The sequence below is a fragment of the Leuciscus leuciscus genome (genome assembly GCF_965113295.1).
Source record: "Leuciscus leuciscus genome assembly, chromosome: 17".
NCBI lineage: Eukaryota > Metazoa > Chordata > Actinopteri > Cypriniformes > Leuciscidae > Leuciscus > Leuciscus leuciscus.
Window position 1 is genome coordinate 27,334,605 of NC_138741.1, and position 26,521 is coordinate 27,361,125.

The following is a 26,521-nucleotide window of genomic DNA, read 5'->3' on the forward strand; positions in this document are numbered from 1 at the left end:
AACAGAAATCTACTTGTGTTTGGGTGAATCTCACAAAACCTGTGAAAAACATGTTCGGGTCACAATGAAATAAGAAAGATTAGAAAGAAATAAGAAATTACATTGGTTCATTTTCATTAAAATAATTTCACAAATGCAAAATTGGCTTTATTTTCTATATGAAAAAACCCTGAAATACATAAATATTATACTTAAAATATTTAATATTATGTAATAAATATTACAAAGATTAGGGTTGTATATATTAGTGGTGTAACGTGTATTCGTCCAGAACCATAACAGTGCGGATGTCACGGTTTGGTGCATGCAGTCAGACGACAAATAAAGTCAGTTAACAGGCGACCCACACTCCAATCCAGAAGGGGGCTCGCACGGTAATGCAACACTGTTTGCTAACCACCGCAACAAGAAAAAGCACAGAATAAGAAGAACAGACGATCTATGCATAGACATGTTTATGTGCAATCTCTCAACAAGTGTTTCAAACGCAGAAAACAGCTTGAGAATAATATCTCACATAGCATTACATTTACCTCAGGCAAGCCATTAAGTGTCCACAGCATGTTAGTTCACTAGAGGGGAGCATTTCACTAAATATATGCACTATATTCATTATATTTACTTTACTTATTAGTAATACTGTATCTTATTTACTTTAATATAAGTTTCAATAAATTTGTAAATAAATAAAAACAAGCTATGACAGTAACTGTGTAAATTATTATATTCCAAAAATGTTAATGCAAAACCTGCCTTATATGCAATTTACATGTTTAAAAAAAAAAAAAATTATTTGAGTTTTCATTATTATATCTAAAAATAAATATCAACTGAATTTAAAAGTTTGGGCTCTGTTGTTAACCTTTAAAGGAGCTGTATGTAAGAAATGTATTTCAATTAATCATAAAATGGCCCTGATATGTCACTAGACATTAAGAAATCATGTTCATTGCAAATACTTATATCACTGACAACAGTAGTCCGGCCAGGATATTGTCATTTAAAAAGTGAAGTTGCAGCCCTCAACTGATGTTGATGTTGTCATGTTGTGTTTTGGCTTGAAGCGCCACCCTCCACCTATCTACCAATCACGAAGTCAGTAGTGTTTCAGCATCGGGGTTGCCAGCTCTGCTCTAGTTACCAGAGCTACGTAGCAGCCTACGTTCCTGCTGGATCCTGCAGCCTATCTGGCAACCTCGAGTCAGGGGGGAGGGGGAGGGGATACACCGCTCTACAGTAATTTGAAAGTGATTGCAGTACCAGTTTTGGCCACAATCTTACATACGGCTCCTTTAATATTATAGTAATGTGCAAGTAAGGACTCCCTATATATACACTTTACAGCATTAGCTGAGATTTTTTTTTATCCTTAATTTACTTAAAGAGAGAGACATAATTTGTTCAGTAAACCACTGTTTAATAAAAAAAAGAAGAAAAAAAAAGAGAGAAAATAAGCAATTTTGTTTTTAGTTTCTTCCCCTGCTGTACCAAACCCTTACCGAATCATGACTTCAATACTGGCAATATCTGTGTACCGTTACACCCCCAATATTTATATATATTATATACACATATAGTTCTGCAAATTTTCCCGAGATTCACCCATTCACCCTTACAGAGTCTATAGTCTGACTGATAAACCACTAATTAGCTCTTTGTGAAGTCTTGAAGAAACACAACATGAGCCATCAAAACACAATCAAGCGAAGAGTTTAGAGTCCAAACAGCAAATTACGTTGCATTTTACATGTTCTGACAGATTCTACAGCTTCGAACAAACGGATCATGTGGGAAAAAACCCTTTTAAGGCTGCATCTGGGAAAAGAGAGATGATCAGATCTTTTGATTTCACATGCATAAAGACAGATAACAATTCCTCATAATCCTCAGCACTCAAAGGAGGGACAGTGTGAACGAACAAACCAGTGAGAAAGGAATACATCTGCAGGGCAGCGTGCACAAGAGAACATGTACGGTTTGGATGAGAAGAGCTTTGATCAGCAAGCGCATTAGAGCGTGTTAGATTAGACTAAGATCTATTCAGCATGTCAGTGTGCGTCAAAGGTACACAGAACAAGCCATATACACATACACACACTGATGCTTCCAGCGCAGGAGCGGTTAACAAGCTAACGTCTGATTGATGTCTGACATGGAGCAAACAAAAGATGAGCAAAATACAGGTTAATTGGTTGAGAGTGCTAAAAACACATCAATGGTTGTTTTATGAAAGGAACAGACAACAATGGCAGCTATTTTGGTCAAACTACGATTTTTTATAACAAGTCAGAAATATCTGAGAGAAATGGTCAGTTGAGTTACATTTTGAAGGTTATGTACGGACATGAATACTGTTGTCTTGTATTGAATCAAGTTGATACGAAGGATTGTCCACAGGTGTTTTACCTGTATTTTGAAGTATGCATTGCATAGTATTGTGTTTTAAGGTTGAAGAACATTATCTATTTTTATTACAGTGTATGCTATATGATAATAAGTATATTTACAGCCAATAAAAAGTATAACTATTTATATAGCATGTTAATATACACACACATACAATAAATTCTTCATTTGTTCAGACTAATCAAGGTTTAGATGTCTTCTCATATTCTACGCAGTAAGCTCTGAATGTATACTGCACATTTTGATAAACATAGCAGGTCATATACGTTTTTCACGTATCAAGATACAGGAATAAAGCACAAATAGTGTGCTAGTATGCTGAACATACTCCAAGACTAAGAAAGAGCAGAAAACAGGCTGATCTTTCCTCAGTTTCTTCTTACTGTAAGCTATGACAAATGGCGGGGTCAGTGCGCCCGATGAGCGTGAAGATTAGTTCTGACCTTGAACACGACCTCTGCAGGTTTGGAGAGGAGAGAGGGGAGAGAGGAGGAACGGGAAGAGGGGGCCGCCGGCGTGCCGTTATTTCTCTCGTCATTAGGGGTTGTTTCCAGTCTGAGGCTGGGGTGTGGGGGTGGGGGGGTTGGGTATGGTGGTTATTAATTTCATTTCTTTATGATTCACAATCTGCTCTTTTGAAATATGCCATATGCTCGGAGCAATCGGAGGATGACAAGCGTCGGAATCAGGCCGGTAAAGAAAGCCTAAATGAGGCCGATTTACGATCCCTGCCTCCCGGCGAGTCTGGCTTTCTGCCTCCCCCTCTTTTTTCTCCCTCTTACGATAAACTCCCCCAGCATGGGCAAACAGCATGCCGTCTCAGCCCCGGCTCGGTCTACACGTGTACCCCTCTCCCGATCAATCCCACATAGAGGGCTGATAACGCGTCACAGGAGAACCCAGCAAAAAAAAACAAAACTGATAAAGAACATGGAGGCCCAGTACATATTTATTAGGGCGGGTGGGCATGCAATCAATACGGAGGAGCAGAATCAGTTTGTTTTAATCATGAACAAACATATTGACCTAATACAATACAGGCCACTTTATCTGGGACTAATAAAAATTCATGGACTGTAAACAGGGTGAGGTACTATCTCTGCTCTGCACTCTTTCTATTTCCCTCTCTCGTTCCTCTGAAATGAACTTTTTACTGAAATGTGTTAAAATGACAAAGTGAGTCTGGCTGTAGAAAGTGTGACATGATGACAGAGATTGAAATGGAAGACAATCTAATCGCCGACTCGCAGTATTGTAATATTAAGCCGTGGTTTTGCTAAATTGGTTTAAGAGAATCAAAAGTCAAGGCTCATTTGAAATATTACTGATAAACCTATAATTTAACATTTTGCATTATATGTTCAGAGTTCAAGATAAGAAAGAAAAAATTAAAATTATACATGATTTAGCAGACCATTTCTTATTCAAAGTGACTAACAGTAGGTTTAGCTACAGGGACTGACTCCCTGGAGAAAATTGTGGGTTAACACCAATTTTTCACGAAGAAGCAATTTGTCTGTCCACAGTGACCGCAAGCGACGTGAACAATCTCAGCCAATCAGATCATTTTTGATATGCGGAGGACTATATTTGGTCCATTGAGTTTTAATGGTGGGTGGACTTAAGCCTCTAAAAATGTCTGACATGCCACAACTGCTAGAACATGGGATCTTAGGGATCTTAACAAAATAAAAAAAATATTAATCAGCAAAAACTGTTTTGAGCACCAAATAAGCATATATTCAAATAGAAAAGTTCCTTTAAATCATAATATTATTTCACAATATTGCTGTTTTGATCAAATAAATGCCGCCTTGATGAGCATAAGAGAACTCTTTCAAAAACATTTAATTATTCCAAACTAACCGGTAGTGTACAACCATTGGGTTACCAGCCTGGATCTTTAACCACGAGCCACCTCATCCCACTTGCCATTTCCCAGGGATATCACCCAAAAACAACCTTTTACTCACCAAACCAGTGTGACTTACTTTCTTATGTTGAACACAATTTTTATTTTACTTTTTTGACATGATCTTAAAATGGGCAATGCAGTACAAATAAACTACTCAAATTTTTTCTTACCTATATCCAGACTATAGAATATAACTGTACTGCAATTTATCAATGTCAATCCAGATGCATCTCATCTAGATGAGACCCCTGAGCTGAAAGCAAGCATAACTTTTTGTCATTTTTGCAGCTAGATATGCAAGGACACAGTGTAAAAGTCTTGCCCGAGAGCACAACAGTGATGAGCCATGAAATTCCACCTCAAGGGTTTAAACCTTCAACCTTTGGGTTAACAGACCAGGGGCCAGATTTACTAAACAGGGCAATTTAGCGTGAGAGCGCAATTCCAAAAAAGTGGAAAGTTCAGCACGTGATCTACTATCGACACGCAAATTAAAGAACACAGACGCAGTCAGATCATTTCCATGATGACCAACTCAATCTACCAGGTAGCGTCTGGTTTAAGATGTGCTTTTTTTGGGCGGTAAATAATGGCGTAAACACCAGTAAATTGACGAGCGCAAACCTTAGTAAATCACCTTGCATGATTCATTTAAAAACTCTCCTCCCATTCATTTTGTGTCTGAAAGGAAAACTCCTACAAATGCATATACAATAAGATCAGCCACAGAAATAACCCTGTCCACGCCTTTTCAGCGCAAATTTTTCACTAGGTGTCTTTAGTAAATCCTGACAGTACATCTTTAACGGAAAGAGAGGGTTTGCACTCGCGCAAGCTGTTAGTAAATCTGGCCCCAGTTGTTAACCAGTGAGACACCTCACCCCACTTGCCATTTTCTCCCAAATTAGGAATAGTTCACCCACACATTTTTAATTCTTATCATTTACACATGTTGTCCCAATTCAATATGACTTACTTTCTTCTGTTGAACAGTTATTTTGCTCAACATAATCTTCCTCATATTGTGAAATTAAGTTCTAAAAAAAAACTACCATAAGTACTTCATACTTGATGCAACACATTCTGATGAGAGTTTCATTTAAGATTTTTACTTAACTTTAGTTCTGTTTCTGACATGGAGTAGTCAGAAGACTTTGCAATCTTCTGTAAAAAGTACATTTATGATATTTTTAACGTGCCATTTGTCAAGCTTGACAGACCTAGTTAAGAAAAGAGCACTCAGGACATTCTGCAAAATACCTTCCTTTGTGCCCCATGGAAGAACGACAGTCATATGGGTCTGGAATAACATTCCAGTAAATAAAGGAATGATCTATTCCTCAATTCAAGACCAGCTTCATGTAGTGCATAGCACATACTATTTATATCAAGCCATCGAGTCGACTGTAGTAAGCAACTTTAAATGCAAAAGACCCACTTACCTTATACAGGTGATGCTGTTGTTCCTCTGACATCATCAGGTCATGGCTGTCCGTCACTATGGATTCCATGTCCATCAGCCAATCCCAGAGCTCCTGGTACTCTGCCTCAAACTCTGATAGGCTGGATTGAAAAGAAGAAATATGAGACGGGCAGAAAGAAGTTCACAGCTTCACCAGCTCAGGTGAGGTCTGGAGAGACGGTGTACAGACATATTTTACTGGGTGAATATTTGACAAGCAGAGGTAATTACACTAGCCCGTTAGCGCGCGGTGCACCGAGGCGCAGTGCGTCGTGGGTATGTGAAGTGTGAAAAGAGTCCGGGAGCACAAGGGATCTTTAACCTGCGCTCTGAGTGACGGCTCGTGAGGCAGAGCGTCTTAATTAAACATGACTTCACCTCCCTCATGCTCAACGCTGCCGTCAGCTCAATGGTGAAGCGCATTAAATGTTTTTTAACAGCACTGGGATGATTGTATGTGCATACGTTTACACTACAGCCGCACGCTCATTACAGAACATCAACACACATGCACAAACAAACATATTAGCGTCTGAGCTTTGCTTAGATCTGCGCCTCAGCAGGAGGCCCCGCATGCTTAGAAACATTAGTCGGAAAATTGTTTGGAATTTGCACAGCTTTCGAGCGCTTTGACAGTTCTGTCAAACTAGCACCATTTTCCCCCTCTCGCTTTCACAAGCGCTCCTGTTGTCGCTGAAGAAGAAAAACTATGAATGAGATTACACAAATAACGATCAAACAAGGGCGCGAGAGAAAAATCAACATTTCTGTTTTATTTCAATTCAGAGCAGGCACAAAAGAAACAGGAAAGCGCTATCGAATGCTAGCACGTATGAAATTTCAACAAGGATAGTGCTGCAAATTAGCATTTCCAAGCAGGCGCTGATTAAACAGAAAGACATTGGGGAGTATGTGAAAATTTGAGCCGTGTTTGTACGCAAGACATTGATCAGAACAAAACGGCAAGGACAGCAAATTAGAAACAGTCAGACGTGTGCGGCGGAAGTGTGAAGACTCCCTCAGGCGCTGCGTTCTTCGACTGATATTAAAACTCAATATGCTGTTTGTGAGTTAAACAGCATCTTTCTGTATTCTTGCATACCGTATTGTTTTTCGCACTCTTTTTTTTTTTTCTCACACTAACATAAATCTAAATGCTTGTAAAACAAGCTCTCGGGGCATCCAAACAACATTAACAACAAATAACGAAAAACAAGTAGGAGAAAAAAAATGCAAGATCCATTTAGCAAACGTGCATCATGGGATATTGTTCTGTCAGCATCATTTTCTCCTGCTCGCTTTGGTTTGTGAGCAGAATGATTGTACGTCCTTTCCTCTAAAACAAGAACTCATTTGAAGATTGAAACCTGCACTTGGGTGAATCTCACAAAAACGGGTAACCCCATAATCAAAAGAAACCAAAGAAATTTTATGAAAAAAAAATTAAGCTTAGTAATATTATTTTCATAATGCACATTTTCCCCCCACGTTCTCATTACTGTAATTAATCTTGAAATTTAACTTTAACCTTTCCCATTATTATCATCAGTTATTGTAATTTCTTTAATATGTATGTGTAAGTTATAGTATAAATTGTTAATTATATCATAAAATAAAACATTTGTATTATATACACATTTTTATATTATATAGTACTAAATATCATTATATATAATGTATGTCTGTGCATGATATGTAATACTACATATAATATATAACACTACAGAATATAATATAATAAACGAGATGTATATATATTACATATACCATACGTATACGTATGGATGTATGGATGTATGTATGTCTGTATGTATGTATGGATGTATGTATGGATGGATGGATGGATAGATAGTCACATTAGTACTATATAGTAATAATAAAAGTAGGGGCAAAAAATGTGCATGCAAATATTGCCACAATGCAAACTATTTTTATGTTATAAATAAGCTTTACTTTCAATTTAATAACGTTTTTCTCTTCTAAGGAAAATGTTGACTAACCTTGAGATGAGAACGTTCCTTTCCTCTAATACTCTTTCTTCTGACTAGCAATAGCAACTAGCAAATCAAAGTTCACAACTGCAAAGCCAACTAAAGGCTATTGGGTTTTAAAAAAGGGATAAGGATTTCAATATGTACAAATTATTTATAAATTTACTTTATTAATTTAATTTAAGTTAGAGTGCCATTTCAAAAAAAATACAATGTCTCATTCCTTTCTATTGCTTTTTTGAAACTTGACCGGTTTTGTGAGATTCATCCACCTGTTCTTCAGATCTCGCTCATGGAGCGATTTAGCTGACACGCATTAGTCGTTAGCCACTTGAAACCGACTCCTCCGGGTCAGCGTAGCACTGACACTCCTGTGAGACAGAAATGGATGCCTCTCCATCTTTCTTTCTTTTCAAATCCGTTTAACGTCAACGTGCCCCCCACTCAGCACTGCCGCCACCTTTCTAAGAGGGGGGAGGTGGTCTAATTCATCACAGTTCACCCTGAGCCTCACAGGGAAAGGTTGGCCGGCTGTATTGACACCCCTCACATCTCATACGAAGTGACAGTTTTATAGAAAGAGCACTTTAATTTATGGTGCTAATCCCTGGCGCCTAATGCGGGGACTCAACATCTCCTTTTCACCGCTGTCTGTTGTGTTTCTCTTCTGGAGAGGGCTTTTGATTTCTGAATGGCAGGCGTCCAGTTTCTATCAGGTGCGAGGGGATGCTGGGAGACGCGGCGGTGGGCGGCAGCCCTTGATGAGGCCGGCGAGCTGGAGAGAGGCACCGGAGGCCATCGAATTCGACAGCGCCTCCCTTAAGACATGTTTCCATGTAAAGGTAAGGGCCAAAGAGTCAAAACAATGAATCCTTGAGCAGGCAGCTCATCATTAAAATTCAAAGGATCATTATGGGTTTTTTACTGCAAAATAAATCATTACGACGAGAAGCTTAAAAGGATTAAAACGATGTTTGATTCAAAGCCAAGGCAAGGAGTCCAGTCCGGACACTGCGGTTAACACTCAGGACTTTACTGGATCAGGAGAGAGAGAGAGAGAGAGAGAGAGAGAGAGAGAGAGAGAGAGAGAGAGAGGATAGAGGACTAATGGACCACAAATAAAAGGATTAGTCATTTTAGGAGAGAAAAAAAACGATAATGCAAGTCTGTAATCACAACCATTAAGTGGCATTAGAGAAAGGTTGCATCAAGTCCTTAAAATAAACCTAATCTACTGTATTGATAAAAAGGAAAGTTTTTTTTTTTAAACAAAACGAAAAAAAATGTACTCCAGGAAGTTATTGGTGTTCTGATCATAATACTCACGGAAACTCTTAAGAGAAGGATTTGCAACGCTTTACACAAGAAAACAACATGCGTCACACACACTTAAAATTCTGGCTCCAAAGGGCATAGAAAACTTGGCTTCCGAAAAAGTAATACTGATGAAAATGTCATTAAAAATATTGCAAAGCATACACAATAATTCCAATATTTCAATCAAAAAGTACTGCTGACAAAACTAAAAATAAAACAAATGGCTTTGGAGGAATGTGAAATTCACATTGTGAATGACTGTTCAATAATACAATAATAATACAATCCTAAAAATTAAATCTAATATATAATTTAATATTTAATAATGCATACAGCATATAAAAAAAAATATTCATAAAGTTTGGTCTAATACAATTTGACAAGGGTTTTCATCTTATTGCTAATTTTTTGTCAGCTAAATGTCGTTGTTTTTTATTCGTAAAAATATATCACATGATGAAATTTAAAGGACATTTTCATCATCAAACGCTAAAGCATTAGACTATATTTTTACCTGCTCTCAAATGATTTAAAAATGACGATGAATGACAATAATATAATACATGCATGATTTCAGCATTTAATGCATGAATAATCAGTTTCTAACTTTGTCTGCTTGAATTGATTTTTTCACTGAGCTAGTCATTAGTTCTGGGATTGCATTCTCCATGTAGGATACATGTAATGCTGCTTTAGAATATGACCAAAAAATTATGCATCTGAATTATGCTGCTCGCTAAGTTTTGAGCAGTCACTTTTCTCATCGTACCTGTTGGACTTGGACATCAGGGTGAAGTCGACACTTCTGCTGTTGGAGCAGTACTGTTGGTTCTTAAGTTTCACTGTCATCTGATCCAGAACATCTTTCTGAGCCTCCCGGTAGCTCTGTAGGACCTCCACTTGCTGACACCAAAACAAAGGGAGAGAAAGAATAGATATAATCTCAGAAACCTCTATGAAAACAATTACCTCAATGTCATTGATCCAACTTCAAGAAGTATTAAAAAACAATAAACTATTAGAACTTGCTAAACTATTAAACTAATTCAGACAGCATTTAGCCAAATCAATACGGCAGCAATAAAGAGAGATGCTTGAAACTGGCGTCCTTCCATATCAGAAAGGAGTGTGTTGGTTTTCAGCAGTGATTAGGAAGCACTTGTACATGCTTTTCAAATCAGATGGAAAAAATATGTATTTCTCCTCGGTGCTTGAGAAAATTGGCTACATTGGCTTGACGGAGATCAGTTATTGTGCAAAATATGAGGCGAGCCAATAAAATCTCCAACAGACGGCTTTGATTTTTTGCTCATTTCTCAACACTTTATGAAGCGCGCCGGCTTCGCATTCTCCACCGAGTGCCCGACGCCTGCTCGGCAGATGCCTCTGGAAAGGTCAGACGATTCCATGAATGTAAACTGCTCCTCAATCAAAGCTACCCTTGATAATAAACAAGAAAATCAACAGAAAGATGTGTCGCTTTTTCATTCCATTTATTGGGCATGCATCAAACGCCGGGGCTCGGGCGCTTTGCTCATTTGGGAGGAATGAAATGAACCTAACTAGGAGCCCTAGAAAATTAGCGGTGCAAACGCGCCGACTTCTCCTCTCCCTCCTCGGAGGAATTTGCTTTCATTTGCCTTCATTTTTGATTCACTCGGCTGGCTCGCCGATGCCATGTCAGGATCCTAATTACTCAATCCCACCGGAGCGGCTTACACACACAATAATAACCGATGCCCACCTCCGACAAAAGCAATTTCTCCGAGCCACCTTGAGTCTAAGGACGGTTCGGCCCAGCACGCCACTTCGGTTTCGAATCGAGGACATTGTAGTGATAGAGATTTGCCTCTCTTGTGGCTTGCAGGGCTGGTTGTGGGTAGCATGCATTTGCATTGATCTCACTCCCCCATTGCAAAACCCACCAGAATTACCCATCTGTATTAAAAACACAGAGCTGAAATGTATTAGTAATCTATAAATGCATACGTCTGAGCTTGTGGAAGATGTGGCTCCCATGGGTGAATATGAAAAACATCAATATCATGCACATAAACCTACATTCATCAGCCATCCATGCAGCACTTGAAGGAGAAATCGGGCTATTGATGAGTGCGTCTCCTCGTGCCATAACGTACGCAGAGCCTGTTCCCACAATGCAGAGCAATCAGTGTCTGAGATAAAAGCTAAGCTTTCATAATCTCAAGGCAGACAATGTCAACCAAAGAAAAACACATGTAAGCCTCTGACTTAAAAGCAAAGTGTTGCTTAATTAATTTTGCTATGGGCTGGAGTGCTCCACGTCGCCCACTGCGCTAACAGCCACTCTCGGCTTCCCGTACGACCTCTTTACGAACACGTAGCCTCCCGCCGACGTGGTAAATAACCCCCCTGATCCTGCACACTACGGTTAGGCTGGATTTCCTGCTGCTCTCCCCCCCTCCTGTCCCGTTTAAAGATATTCTTATTCAGATATGCAGACTGAAGGGATTTGCGTGTGAATCTCCCGTATTCTTATTTCAAACAGAATCATTCAAAAACCTCTTGCGCCGTCTCTCTCTCCCTCTCTCTCGTGCAGTCAAAAGAGGTCTTGCTTTAAACTGCTAATATGGCAGGAATCAATATAAATTCAATCATTTGATGAATGCTTACCGCCTTCCCTCGAGTGAAATCGAGACTAAGACGTCAGTAAAGTCTGCTGAATCGAGTCATTTTGGGCCCTTTTGTTTACACGCCTGTGTCAGTTCGACGTCTTCTGGGACGCACCATGCGTTTCCACTGTCAATCATGAGCTGAAACTGTGGCCATCATCGCTTTCTGTATCATGTCAGCATAGGTGCACCTCACATTATCAATATATGTATACAAACTAAACAGCTGGTAGTAGTTTTAAAAGCAAATGTCAAAAAGACTATGTTGCCTTAAAGATCGGTAAGAGAGAATACTTTGTTTAAAAAATGCCTAAATAAGTAAACCAAATACTGATTGACACAAAATAATAAATATACTCATCGTTTAGACTAAAACTTACGACAGTAAAAACATAACTGTTTTTGCAAATGTTTTCTATTTTAAAGAAATCCTGAAAACACAATTAGAATGGTTTCCCAAAAAATATTAAGCAGCGCAACTGTTTTCAACATTGATAATAATAAGAAATGTTTAATGTGACAATGAAGTGAAGACTGATGTAATGGCTACCTAAAAATGTAGCTTTGCAATCAAATAAATCAATTCAATTTCGAAATATATTCAAATAGAAAACACTTATTTTAAATTGTAATAATATTTCACAATTTTATTGTTTTTACTGTGTTTTTGATCTAATAAACGCAGCATAGTTGAGAATAAAAGTCTTTTTTTCCCAAAAACATGAATTCTGTCATGACAACTCTCTGGAGATTGGTATGATAATAGAGATTGGCATGGTAATGGATATGACAATGTTAATGTATTTGGTCTTGGCGGAATAGATCTGCTACACTGTTACTACAGCGAACACATTCACAGACATTGCTACCAATAAGTTAAAGACCCATCAGCCTGCACCATTCAGAGTTTCATGCCACAACTATGTAATAAATCTTACAAACTCCACACTTTTGAACAGTAGTATATATAATTAACCAAAGCTGCTGTGCATCACTCAATGTATGCAAATTTGAGTGCTCGCTCATCTGAAACTTCCCACCACAAAGCAAGAACAGTTGCTAGCGTTGCTAAGGTGTTGCTTACTGGGTGAAGCCCCCCTCTCAATGATTATCCTCCAATTGCTTAGAAAAATAATACCACACTCTTCAGAACAAGATGCATGATATGAGGTGCCATTCATGTCTATAACACAAATGGGGTAATAAATATGAACAATCAACAATAACTACAACAAACACCACTAAAAAAAAATCCTCTATTTAAAAAAAAACTGTATTGTACCAAAGAGAAATAATAATGAGAACAAAAAAATAAACATCAATAATAGTAAATTATTAAAGGCCCGCCAGGCAAAGCATGAACAAACCTGACTGATTTGCCTTCGTAAGCTCGACAGGACTTCTAAAAATCTGCAGATTGTGTTTAAAAAACATGCACTGGAAGAAAACAAATCACAGACATGATCGTCCTTGAGCTTTGAGGCACATGTGTTTCACATCGAACAGGAGGGCGAAATTCATCGAGATCAAATATAATCCAAACAGAATTGAGTAACGCTCTTCTGTTGCTTCATTGCAATGGAAAAAACAGAGGGAGAGAGAGAGAGAGAGAGAGAGAGAGCGATGGGAAGACAAATCATGTGGCAGCAGGACAGAGTCTCATTGAAAGCAGCTGGAGAACGATATAAACTAACAAAGAGAAAAATGCAACTCTAGTGTGCGGTACAGAAAAAAACAAAAAAACAGGTGAACTGCTGGACAGGGGTCGATGGATACCTCCTAAATTCTACATTTAAGCTATGTGACAAAACACAGGGGTCTCTCATTTCTTTATCATCTGCTCTGAATGCGAGGAGCGTTGCGGCGAGATTGAAAACGGTGGGAAGTCTCCCGCCATCCCGGCCCCCCAACGACCGGTGTTCAAAACAGCCAGAACATACATCGGCCTGTTTGAAATGTCTCCCATCAGGTTCATCCTGATGTTCAGAGGCAGCGTCGGAGGCGAGCGGCGCACACGCAGGCATGCTCGGAAAATAAATTCAGCCGAGAGTTGTGTGGGGTCGAGGCGGCAGCTGTAAATGGCAGAGGGTTCTATCAAAGCAGCTCATAAATTTACAAATACGCCAGCAAAGCTTTACCTCCACAAACTCTACACGTGGCTGGGGAAGGCAGTCATAGATTGTGTAAAAAAAAAAGAAAACCAAATTCCCCAATTGTCATTTAAGAGGTTGTATTTCATTTGAGCGTTTTCAATTCCACAAGCAGGAAAAAGAATGTTCTGCTATTCCTGACAACTGGCTTTTTTCTTCTTCTGCGTCTTACTCCTCGGAAAAGTTACGACGGGAGATTATTTTTGAGGAGAGCGGGCCTCTGAGGAGCTGTAGAAGGCATGAAACTCATTTGGAAACTATTACTTTCAAATCACTAGTCATAAAGGCTGGATTTAATGTGTGGTGGGGTCTTCCGACATGAATCACGCAACTTTATGGCTCAAAATAATGGCGATTATACAGTGTTGTCAGACAGAAGTTGCTCTCGTTCATTCATGCTTATCTGTCTTTTGCAGCTAACCAGCTGCTGATACAACCACATTCATTTGCAGTTGTTTGACTGCTTGGTCAAATAAATTTGATTATGTATGCAATAAAAAACACAGGGGGGGCATATTTCTATGGCTATCTACACTGTCGCTGGAATAGATGCCACCGTAGGTGCAAGATAAATTGGTTGTGCTTTATCAAACGAGCACTTGGCAACATACAAAATGTGGTACATTATTCAATTAAGATCCTTGAAGTTATGCTCTTCTAGACGTACGTAAATGCAAAGTACCTTTAAGGCAAGTCAGTTCACTCAGTGGCCAACTATAGAGCGCAACAGTCCACTTCAGGAAGTAAAATCCCACTGAGATGATGGTATATTTCTGTGCAAATAATAATAATAATAATATATAAAAAATCATAATCATGTTTAAAATAGAAATTGTGTTAAGTAGCGGTATAAGTGATCGATTACACCCATGAAGCGTTGCAAATTACATAACCAACATGGCCTCCCCAAGTGCACATTATATTTCGAAAAAAAAAACGTTTATATATTACACTATTGGTAAAAGTTTTTAATCAATAATATTTTTTAAATGATTTTGAAAACAGTTTCTTCTGCTCATGCATTTATTTGATCGGAAATACAGTAAAAAGAGTATTATTACTATTATTATACATGTTTTCTATTTTAATATATTTTAAAGTGTAATTTATTCAGTCTTTAGTGTCACATGATCCCTTACAAACCATTCTAATATGTTGCTTTGCTGCTGAAGAAACATTTCTTATTATTTAAAAGCTGTGCTGGTTAATATTTTTGTGGGAAAAGTTATACTTTTTTCAGGATTCTCTGATGAATAGAAAGTTTAAAAAAAAACAGGCATTTATTTTAAATAGAACTCGTTTGCAACATAATAAATGTCTTTACTGTCAATTTTGATCAATTGAATGCATCCTTGCTGAAAAACAGTATTTATTTCTTTAAAAAAAAAAACTTAATGACCCCAAATGGTAGTCGTTAATCAATGACTATAGTATGATTCGATTATAAAATTTGCAGTGCTTCATGGTTTTTACCTTTGTCGTTTTTCCTGAATCTTCATATAGTACGTTGCTTCAAAAGTTGTGATTCATATCCGGAGCTTGATGGTTTGGTTCAATGGCTTAGAATATTTTGAAATGCCAATGGAGAGAATCAATTGGAAAAAATACTTCCGAGACTAAGACAGCTGGAAAAGTGAGCGGTCACTGTTATGCTCTATTTTCCAGCAATACAAATACTTCAACTATTCAAATGGAGAAGAAGAACCGTTTTTTCAAGGTTACATTTCAATAACATTTTAAATCAGCAATAAAATTAATTTAGCTCAAATTACACTAAAACGAGTTCAAAAACAGCCTCAAACATAAAGGCGATTGGCTCTTTTACCTAAAAGACAGGACTTCCAATCCTACAGCCACAATACTGAGCGGCACTCCACTTTCACCCATTCATCTTTGTATGAGTGGTCGGTCTCGTTCTCAGTTCGCCCTTCTAGACATGCCCATATCGCACTGCCAATGGTCAGTGTCACTCATGACACCGCTGAAAATGAATGATTTCTGCTCGCAGTAAATCACTGTACAGGTATGTGTGAACGCCCCTGTATACTGTCTCTGGTAAATGTCAAATTTCTCCTAATGCACCATAATTTCTTAAGACAGCATTTTAAATATCTATTTTAAAAAAGCTCTCACTCTAAATCTAATTGATGAGGTCAGGATACATTTTTAATTGGTAATAAGGGATGACTTACATTTAGCTTAAAGCAAAACAACGCCTTTGACCTTGACAGGAAAGTGTGCGTTTGTCCCAGAGGAACACACCAGGCCTTTACCTGCATATGTTGCCGTCTCTTTAAGAAATATCTTAGGCAGTTTGAAAGCTTTAGCTCCTGCAACATTTATCAGGGCGTGAAATTAGCAATTGCTAGGAGCCAAATTGCTGCTTCTTATTTAATGTTGTTGCTGAAAGGTGACATTTAATCGCTGATCCTTGATTCCATGAAGTCTAAGCACCCCAAGACACAAGCAGGAAAAGGCGCAGGGGTCTGAAACAATGTTCACGTTATGGATTAGTCAGGCAGGGGGTCGTATTGATCGAGTGATCATTTTCAATCTAATAGAGACCATCTTCGCTTTAATATGGTCTTGCTTTGCTTTAGCTTTCTCATGCATGCCAAGCAATCGCACCAGGTGTGTGTCAAGAATGTCAAAGTCGATGCGTCCATCATGGATGGGTGGTGGGAAACATCTGGGTCATTATACAAAAACAGGTTTGTGTCCCTCTCACAGTACATGTCTGTTATTATAGGCATTTCACATCAACACAATCCGATCCATCTTTGCCTGCTTCTTGCTGTATTAGCAAATTCGTAATGTTAAAAATCTAAATATGGAAGTAGATCATAAACAATTGTCAAATAAAACTGTAAAATGGACAACTTTGTTACCATCAAGCATAATTATAGCGGTCCATAAAATAAATAAAAGTCACACTTCAATAATCTCTTTGCATTATGTACAGTAATACAATTTCAAACTAAGTTCTAGGGATGCATGCAGTGCCGGCCCGAGCCTTTTGGGGGCCCTAAGCAGAATTTGATTTGGGGGCCCCCTCCCACCACGCAGAGTCACCTGTGCTTGACGATTATTGACACAATGTCACGCTATAATGTTATATTATAAATTAATACAATGAGGTTATGTATTAATACAAAATTAATACTTAATAAAAAATAGATACTTAAAAAAGTTTTAACTTTTTCTTTACTCTTTTACTAACTCTTTGAAACTTCTGAAAACAAACTGTCACAAAACATATAAAAAAAATAATTTGCAAAATATCCTCCAACGTTTTGCAACAATTTGCAGTTTGAATGATGTCTTGTATGAACATGACGGAGTATGTTTTTATGTTTCCACTGTTCGATCGCGCCCGCGCCTCTCACACACACACACACACACACACACACATTGTAATCTTCCACAGTGATGCTTCCAAGCACATTTTTGCGCGTGTGAAGAGGATGATTTTTTCCGTCGATATTGGAACGTGAGTGAAGTACAAAGCCTATGATAAAGAATAGTTTACCATCCAAATCCATCGCGAATGTTGAAACATTTTGATTCTAATGAGAGAGATACGTGAGCCCAACGCCGCTTACTTTCACTTTCGCTTCAAATTATTTCGTTTTGGCTTGTTTATAGTTATTTTTTTATTCTTGTTCTGTTCTGAATATCATTACATTTAAAGGATAAATCATTGATCAAATAAAAATTTTGTGACATGGCTTAACATTACCGTGACTTTGCGCACAAATTGTCTATGCACGCGAGGTTATGCGCATGACTCAAACACTGGCAGACACAGCAGCAGTTGTAGGCAGGTATATTGATCATGAAATTTGAATTTTCTTGTCTTGAATTATTAATCCTTTCATTCATTTATTTCACTTGTTTAAGTTAATTAATATGTAAAAAATAAATTAAAAAAACTCGATTGGGGGCCCCCTGGTGGCGAGGGGGCCCCAAGCAGCCGCTTATTTCGCTTATGCCTCGGGCCGGCCCTGGATGCATGATATATCAACCATCATATCCGTATCGGCCGATATATGATAATATTTTACGTTATTGTTATCGGTCCGATAAGAAAATTTGGCTGATATGTTAAAGCTGATAAATAATGGATTTCCTTCACTTGAGAGACTCCTGATGTTCGTCATGATGGTTTTGAATTGCTTGGAATATGATTGAAATCACTTCAAAAATGGAAAATACAGTTTAGTGCAACATGAAGAGCTCAAGTCTGTCAAACTGGCTACATAAAATTATAGTGAGAACATCATTATAATTGTGTGCTTGGGTCATGGCTTTTAATGGTGAGACTTTTGTTTTTGTAATCAGGCTCTCAAAAATGTATATAAAATTATCAACTCTTAAATTTAAACTTTTAAATATATTATATTATATTATTATATTTAATTATTGGTTATGCAAAAATTATGAAGTGAAGTTAGAAAATGTCTGCATTTTTAAGTGCAACTCAAATATCTATTAAAATATATGAATTTGGATTCACATTGCATTATTTACACTTTATTGACACATTATTAATCTGACACAATGTTTAAAATATTGTAAACATTTACTTCACCTTCACTCAAAAAAATCACCTTTTCAAAATAGAAAAGGCAGCTGTTTCATAGAATAACCCGTTTAATAGACTGAGCATCACAGATAACACACGCTTACAAATACGACTATAATCAAAATATGCCAGTCCTCTCTGCAAATGCAGCTTTCAAATGAAAGCAGAAGACAAAAAAAAGTGTGCGTTTAGTTTGACTACTTCAGTGCGACCTGCTTCAAAAATCCCCTGACTTCAATTCCTCGCCGCTTTTCAACAAAGCGAGACGGCATGCATCAACCGGCTTAGATGAAGATATTTTGAAAACTGAGCCAAGCGCTTCGGGCAGGTGTTACATGAGAATCCATTAATATAGGTAATTAACATTAGCCACCATTTTAATTAACATGCAAACTAATTAGGAAATAATTAAGTAACATAAAAAAAATCTGATCTTCAATTGAAATCGGAAGGAGACGGTATTGCGGCTACCTTGAAGAGGTTTCTTTTGAGGTTTGGGGAGCAGAAATGAGCTTTTTTAGGGGGGGAGATATCAAGATGAAAGCAGGTTGTTTGTCAAAGTGGATTGTGGTCAAATGAAACTATAAACCTCCAGTAAATCAGACTGATATCTAGAGGATAGATTGAACTCTACTGGCCACTCTGAGCTGAACAGACCGAGCTCAAACACTGTGTCAGTGTATTGAAGTTGTAAGAGCCACTGCCTGCAGGTCTGCTTGTGTGTGAGTGTGTGTGTGTTTGTGTGTGTGTGTGTGTGTGTGTGTGTGTGTGTGTGTGTGTGTGTGTGTGTGTGTGTGTGTGTGTGTGTGTGTGTGTGTGTGTGTGTGTGTGTGTGTGTGTGTGTGTGTGTGTGTGTGTGTGTGTGTGTGTGTGTGTGTGTGTGTGTGTGTGTGTGTGTGATACTACATTCTGTCAAAAGCCTCATCTATTAGCAAGAACTAATCCACGTTTACAGAAAAAGGGGTTAATGATTATACCTCGTTTTACCCAAGTACGATCATGGATCATCATTCTTTCCTGGTCCTTAAAAAAAATCCTTCACCAATTAAAAAAAACATGTAATTATAGAAGTAGAGGTATGGTCCGGGTTCAAGTAGAATTAGCACATACCAACAATTACCAACCCTTACATTAAAAGTATTATATTATTACAATTTAAAATAATCAATAAAAATATCTACCAATAAAAAAACACTGCAATTATAGAAGTAGAGGTATGGTCCGGGTTCAAGTAGAATTAGCACTTACCAACACTTACATTAAAAGTATTATATTATTACAATTTAAAATATCTGCTTTCTATTTTAATATATTTCAAAATGTTATAAACGGATCAAAATCTGCTAAGGGGTAATAATGGAACAACAGTTTTAAAAAGTGATTTTTCACTATTAGTTACAGCAGGACTTTTTATGGGTTTAAATAAAATATTTTTTGTTTTAAGAGACAATAAAATCAATTTTGTGCATCAAAACCACTCCTTTCCTGACAAAAAATTCACTTTATTTTCAAAAGTCTTCTGAATGTAACATTTTTGATGAGCCAAACATGTGTAACGTGATTTTTTTAAGCCACGAAATAAACTTCATTCCATAAAATAAGTATTATGAACTACGCAAAAGCATTTTGAACGTCTCCAGGACATTTTTAAATTACCCCAAAATCAAACATAGTTCACCCCTTACGTACGTTATCACGTCTGTCAGAAACTTACGCTGGCTGCCGGTTGGAATATCAGAACTAAATATATGGACAGACTCATGGGCATCAATCACTTCACTGAATATTTGCTGGCCAAGAAATAAATAATAGTCACCATACGACCCACCCATCTTCTTTCAAATCCACATCATTTGAACATCACAACATCGATGTTTGACAAAAATTAACACACACAAAACATGGTAGTATTTACGAGGAACAGAGTTGCATGCATTTCCTGAGAGAGAGAGAGAGAGAGAGAGAGAGAGAATTATTATTAGAGACTATAATTTCTAAAATTTTATCTCTCTGCACATTCCTGTATTCATTGGATTGATTTTAATAACTTTATTGTACTTGAAGGTGCACCAAACACTAGGAAAATATGAGTATCAGATTGAGACTCAGTATCGGCAGATACTCAATATTCAAAGACTCGGATCGGGGGCACAAAAAACTTGATTGTGACATCCCTAATATATATATATAAATATAATATTGGTCCATGAACAATAAAGCAGGACAGGACATGTTGATCCAGCACAAGTGCTTCACAATGTGTCACTGCGGTTAAAGTTGCCTCCAAACATCAACATACCCAGCAATTAGACTTTGATCAGAGCAGAACGTCTTAATATGTCTGTCTTCAGTATGACTGAGTGCCCTTGGCAGACTGATTCTAATATTTACAAGGCGTTTTCCAAGAATGACATATGTGTAGGGCATTTGTTGTTGGAAGGGCTGTCATGAACAATAAAAGCCGCAGAGCCGGGGAACGGAGTCAGAAAACATCACATGAAGTAAGTGCTTTTAAATGCTCTTCTTGGCAATCACAGAAGGAAATTGATTTTAGTAATAAGACAAAGAAAGCAATTGCAAAAATCGATGCATAAAGCCGGAGCATAATGTACAGAGCCAAGTTTACTATTTCATTAACAGTAGGACAAAAACTCCAAAAAGCATTCCCTATGACAAATGCTCCACACCATTATATGCACATTTCAGGTAAGTGCTGCAGGCCAAGTTAAATTCCATTTCTCTGCCCCATTGTATCTCTATTTATTATTTGTTGTATTTGTTCCAGATGGTGAAGGAAGGGCTGCTGAGAGACTATTGTTCCTCTGGCCCCAGAGAACTGGGTCTGAAATAAACTCCATCACACAAATCCCAGCGCCACCTCCACACGCTAAAAGCTTCTGCCTCCACACACACACACACACACACACACACACACACACACACACACACACACACACACACACACACACACACGCACAGTGACAGTCTGGATACTGAACTTCACAGCTCAAAAGACAAAACACATTCCATTTTAGTTTCTACGTTATGTCATATACCTAGCTCTCGCTGCGAAAGTTTCCATGTTGGAAGTCTGACTGAAAGATTATAAAATTCGTACTTTCCAAGACTTAATCAAACGCGCAAATATTATTATCCTAAAATTTACCATGTGAACCGCAATGTCTTCCAACATACCAAAGGGTTATATTTCCCCTATATTTTGTCTTGAAAACTTGAGGTTTTTGTCAAAAGATAATAAACAAAGATATTTTATTTTATCTGAATATATTAATTAAAAATATTTATATATAAATATCTATGTAAAATACATTGATATTTATATTTACGTACATTTTATTCAGTTATGTAAATCAGTGGGAGGCTGTATAAGGTACTGGCCCACTCAGATTGACGGCTGGTCCACATAATGAAATGAGACCCAAAATAATTATTTGTGGGAAAGGAGAAAAAACAAATCACGCATGACAACAATAATCGCTTGCATACATGAATTTAGCGGATGTCACTCCAAAAACTTTGCAGCATGCATGTGGCTGCTGGTCAAGCATGAAAAACAAAAGATTTATTCAAATTATGAATTGATTATATATCTCCTAGATAGCGTGTAAAGAAAGCTCCGTTTATAATCACTAAAAATCTGTCACTCATCTGAGTTCATCGCAATGACGCAATCTCAAGAAGTTCCGTTATAATCAATGAAGCTGTTTAACACTGCGCAATGAATCTCTTATTTACAAAATGTCTACACTCTGTTATAACGCGAGGATTTGCGAGCGTGCAGAACCCAGCACTAACTCCGGCTCTGAGTGGTGAGGGGATTCTTTCTAACTTAAACACATCTGATTGGCCATTGCATTCAAGAAATCAAAAGTCATGTCTGTGATTGGCTAAATTGCCCAACGCTGCAAAAACACACAGTTAATATAAACTTTTGACGCTCTCCAAAGCGCAAACACAGATGCGCACTGGATCGTTCGCCAAATTGCCAATATGCTTTTATTATGGAGAAAACTGATCCAAGACCAGCAGTTATGAGCAGCTTTTCCCTCTAAAACCAATCAGAAGCATCAGCAGGCAGTGGTTTGATTTATAGATTTTTATAGATATTTTTATATACATATTTTTATTGATTTATTTGAATACATATTGAGCTAACATACAATACGCACGTGCATACTGTATTTAATATAAATGTAATATGATATACAATACACATATACATATAATATTATATACAATACACCCATATTATATTAAAAATAAATGTAATATTATATACAGTATATACAGTATATATATACACACACACACACACACACACATCCTGTACCACTGAGACCCAGTGTGCTAAGATCACCTTGATCTTCGGTGTGTTTTGGGTGTGTGTGGAGCAGAAGGTACGAGTCAAGCGACGTGCAGACGGACAGAGAGGGGTTAATACGGCGAGGAGAATCTCAAGTTGAGCTCTGGCAGCTGCTAAACGGCTCTGACACCTCACCAGCGTTCTCATTCCAACCAGTAAGCCACCTTCAAAGTTGCTGTCAGGTAAATGACCTTGTATTTCATTAACTGATAATTAAATGGATTTATTCCACTAACGGTTTTAATTAAAATGCTAGAAATATTGATTACCCCTATCATCTCTTCTCCCCCCAGATGAAAAAAGGTTGGAGAACTGTTTATTTAGAGAGGGGAGAGAATTAAATTAGATTGAATCTCTGAGAGACTTAAATAAGGCTTCTTACTTTTTCTGCTGTCCAAGCAGAAAAAAAAGGGCCTTCACTTTTTTGATGTTTGATGTAATTATTTTGAAATCCATTTTTGCTTACCTTAATATTTAATTAAAATATCATTTCAAAATATAATTAAATCTTCCAGTTTAATACGGAAGGCAAAGCGTCTATCAAATATTGAAGGCTGCCAGTGAGCGCTGAGATGTTCGTCTCGCTGCGCGCGAGGTAAAGCGAGCATAGTAACGAACGCCAGTAGTACGAAATGAGTTCTAGTTCATCCGGAGCGATGGGGCGGAACCGTGCTATTGTTCTAATGCATATTGGCTGTTGTCCCGAAGCCTCTGTCATCAGAGCTCAAAGATATTGCAGATACCGCTGCTACAGGGTCTCCTCGGCTGCTGATGGACAAACTAATTACGCATGAAATCAAATATGATTTGTTGAAGAGGTTCATGAAAAAAAAAACGCAATCTCTATAACGGTGCTCTGACACCTCAAGTCCTTAACTGTGCGCACTAATGCAGCACAAGGACGCCGGGACTTATGGGTAATAGGATCAAATCAAATGGGGCAAATGAGAGATTTGACATTTGAACGGAAAATATTTGACATGATCTATGATTGCTAAGGATGCAAGAACTAGTTCACAAAAAAAAAAACTCCCTTTATGTTGTTCCAAACCTGAATGACTTTAATTCTCTTTCTGTGTAACAAAAAGAGAAGGAAGAGGCAAAAAATACACCATAAAGGGATTGTCCATGCACTATATTCCAAGTCTTCTGAAGTTATTTTTCCATAGAAACTTTCCCCTCCATTACAGTCACCAAATATCATTCATGTTTGAATACTTAGCAAAATAGAATACAAAGCAAACAAAAAAATACGAAATGGCCCATCAAGATGTGTCTCACCAGGTTTGGCATCAATGACAATCAATCACAAGACCCACTATAACTTACAAAACGCTGTTGCATGGACTTATTTTATGGTGCTTTTTGTCCTTTTTTAGAATTTGTCAAGATGAAAAAAGGCATTTTCCTGAACGTCTTCTTTTGTGTTCCACAGAAAGAAGGAAAGAAAGAAGTCATATGAATTTGGAACAACATAACTGTGAGGTAAACAATGCCAATATGTCCATATTTCTATTTTTGAACGTTGCAACGAAGAATCAAATTAGTTTTCTGACCGTAACCCATGAAATCAGGAGTTTTCTCCTAAAACAAGAAAATTAAATCAGTCATGCTCACTTATTTACTTCACGGGTAGTGTGCAAACGTTAACGCGTTGGGGGGGAATTATCAGTAATCAAGGTATTTTGGGTAATTCGCAACAATTAAGTGCAATTTAAATTCAGCCGTGTGATAGATAGAAAAGTGTTTTTGTTGAAGAGAAAGTGTGGCTGATAAGTGGCGTTTAAGATTCAAGGTGGCTGCCTTACGCATAAACAGATGTAGAAAGCTGACAACAGAGGAAAAGAGGAAAGAAAGAGACTGTAAAAGGGTTACAAAAGACAGGGAAGTGACTGAGGAACCAGACAACTAGTGAGAGTGACATGAATGGCAATTGTTTAGAGTGGCAAACCCTGGAAAACGTACTACAAAACATCGAATACTTCGTATTTTTACTGAATTTGTATTATGATACTGTTAGGAACAACAACAAAAAAACATAATTTCATCAAATAGTTTCAGAGAGCGTAACGCAACATCACTCGCTGACTGCATACTATTTCACAGACTATTTTTTACAAATTAAAAAGTGAGCTAGAAATCCAATCAAAATGATTTGAGTGAGAAAAAATACTAATAATTATGCACTATTGTATTGAATTTTTTTAATTTTTTTTATAAATACTTTTATTCAGCCAAGATGCATTAAAGGGATACTATTATCAGCAGGGCCGGCGCGTGCACTTCTGCCGCTCTAGGCGAAAAACATTTGTGCCGCCCCTAGGGCTGGTCCGAACAGGGCCGCGGGAAGTGGGGATGCTGGGGGTGCTGCAGCACCCCCTGCCAGAATTGTAAATGCAACGCATATGTTTGTTCATTAAAATGTATTAATTTTTAGCATTTAGTCATTTATTTGTAATAAACACTTTAAGTGGGCTATTTAATTATTTTTATTTATATGTTAAATTATCTTTTTAAAACATAAGCGCAGAGTGTTACGTAATATTGTGTGTGTGTGTGTCGAAAGAATTTGTCCGCAGCTGCTCAAAAAAAAAAAAAAAAAAACCCGTCAAAAACCCCACTGTCAGTGTTTTGTAAGGAACAGGCAAATATGTAAAATATAGCAGGAGACATTTTAATTGTTTACTAATAAAACAGTTATTTTTTATGTCAGTGTCGGCTAGACAGATGAAGTTGACGACTCGCGATCTTCGCAGCGCCAGAGAGAAATGCACATTTCATACGAATTACATAAGCAGCGCAGTCTGTTTTCTTTCGTTTTGAATTGTTCTGCTTAAAAGTAGACATTTCAAGCTATCTATATGTCTCAGGTCTGTGAGGCAATAGGCTACCTTATAGGCCCACGGTGAGTTTCGGTTCATTTATGAGACGAGCTCCAGGTTCGCCAGCGCCTCCGTGTCCTGATTATCTATTTTCTAATAGCTTATATATTCTTCTTATTTATTGAATCCAGACAATTGGTTGATGAAACATCGATTAAAATTAAGATACAATTAATACAAAACGAAATTAAATTTAAAGACAGGCTTTGTGCTTTCAGTTTGAGGTCTCTGTGAAAGTTTTAAAACATTCTTTTAGTGCCGCTTTAGAGAAATACATTTCAAAAAAAAAAAAAGCGACTTAGTCCAGTGCGACTTAGGCTATATATGTTTTTTTCTTCCTCGTGGCGCATTTTGTGACTGATATGCGACTCCGGAGCAATAAAATAAAAGGGACTCCGGAATAAAAGCAGAATCAATAAAGTCAAAAATGTGATGTGCAGTCAGGTTTGAGAGTGTGCGCGTTTTTTGAGGAGTTTTATAGTCTTGATATTGTTTCTTATTCAAAAGTGGTGACGCCCCTATCCACGCTGCACTAGCAATATAAAACACACACACACATGTCTGTTAAATTAAGCAATACTTTAAGGTAGTCTATATTTTTCTGACTAACAAATTACTGACACAGTAAAGGGTAGATTTAAATTAAGAAAAACAAAATTTCAATAAAGAAAAACAAAATTTCAATAAAGAAAAAAACTAAATGTAAAATTTAAATAAAGAAAAAACGAAATTTAAATAAAGAAAAAAAACATTTAAATAAAGAAAAAACAAAATTTAA

At 37.5% G+C, this 26,521-nt stretch overlaps 1 protein-coding gene across 1 annotated transcript in view; it reads right to left on the reverse strand.

Moving 5' to 3' along the window:
- The window catches only part of akap6 (A kinase (PRKA) anchor protein 6), a 175,250-nt gene that overhangs the window by 57,280 nt on the left and 91,449 nt on the right, over nucleotides 1-26,521 (reverse strand). The window contains exons 9-10 of the mRNA XM_082142267.1: nucleotides 9,861-9,994; nucleotides 5,764-5,884 (exon numbers count right to left, since the gene is read on the reverse strand). Of these exons, the coding sequence (XP_081998393.1) occupies nucleotides 5,764-5,884; nucleotides 9,861-9,994 (255 nt within the window). The remainder of the gene's footprint in view (nucleotides 1-5,763; nucleotides 5,885-9,860; nucleotides 9,995-26,521) is intronic.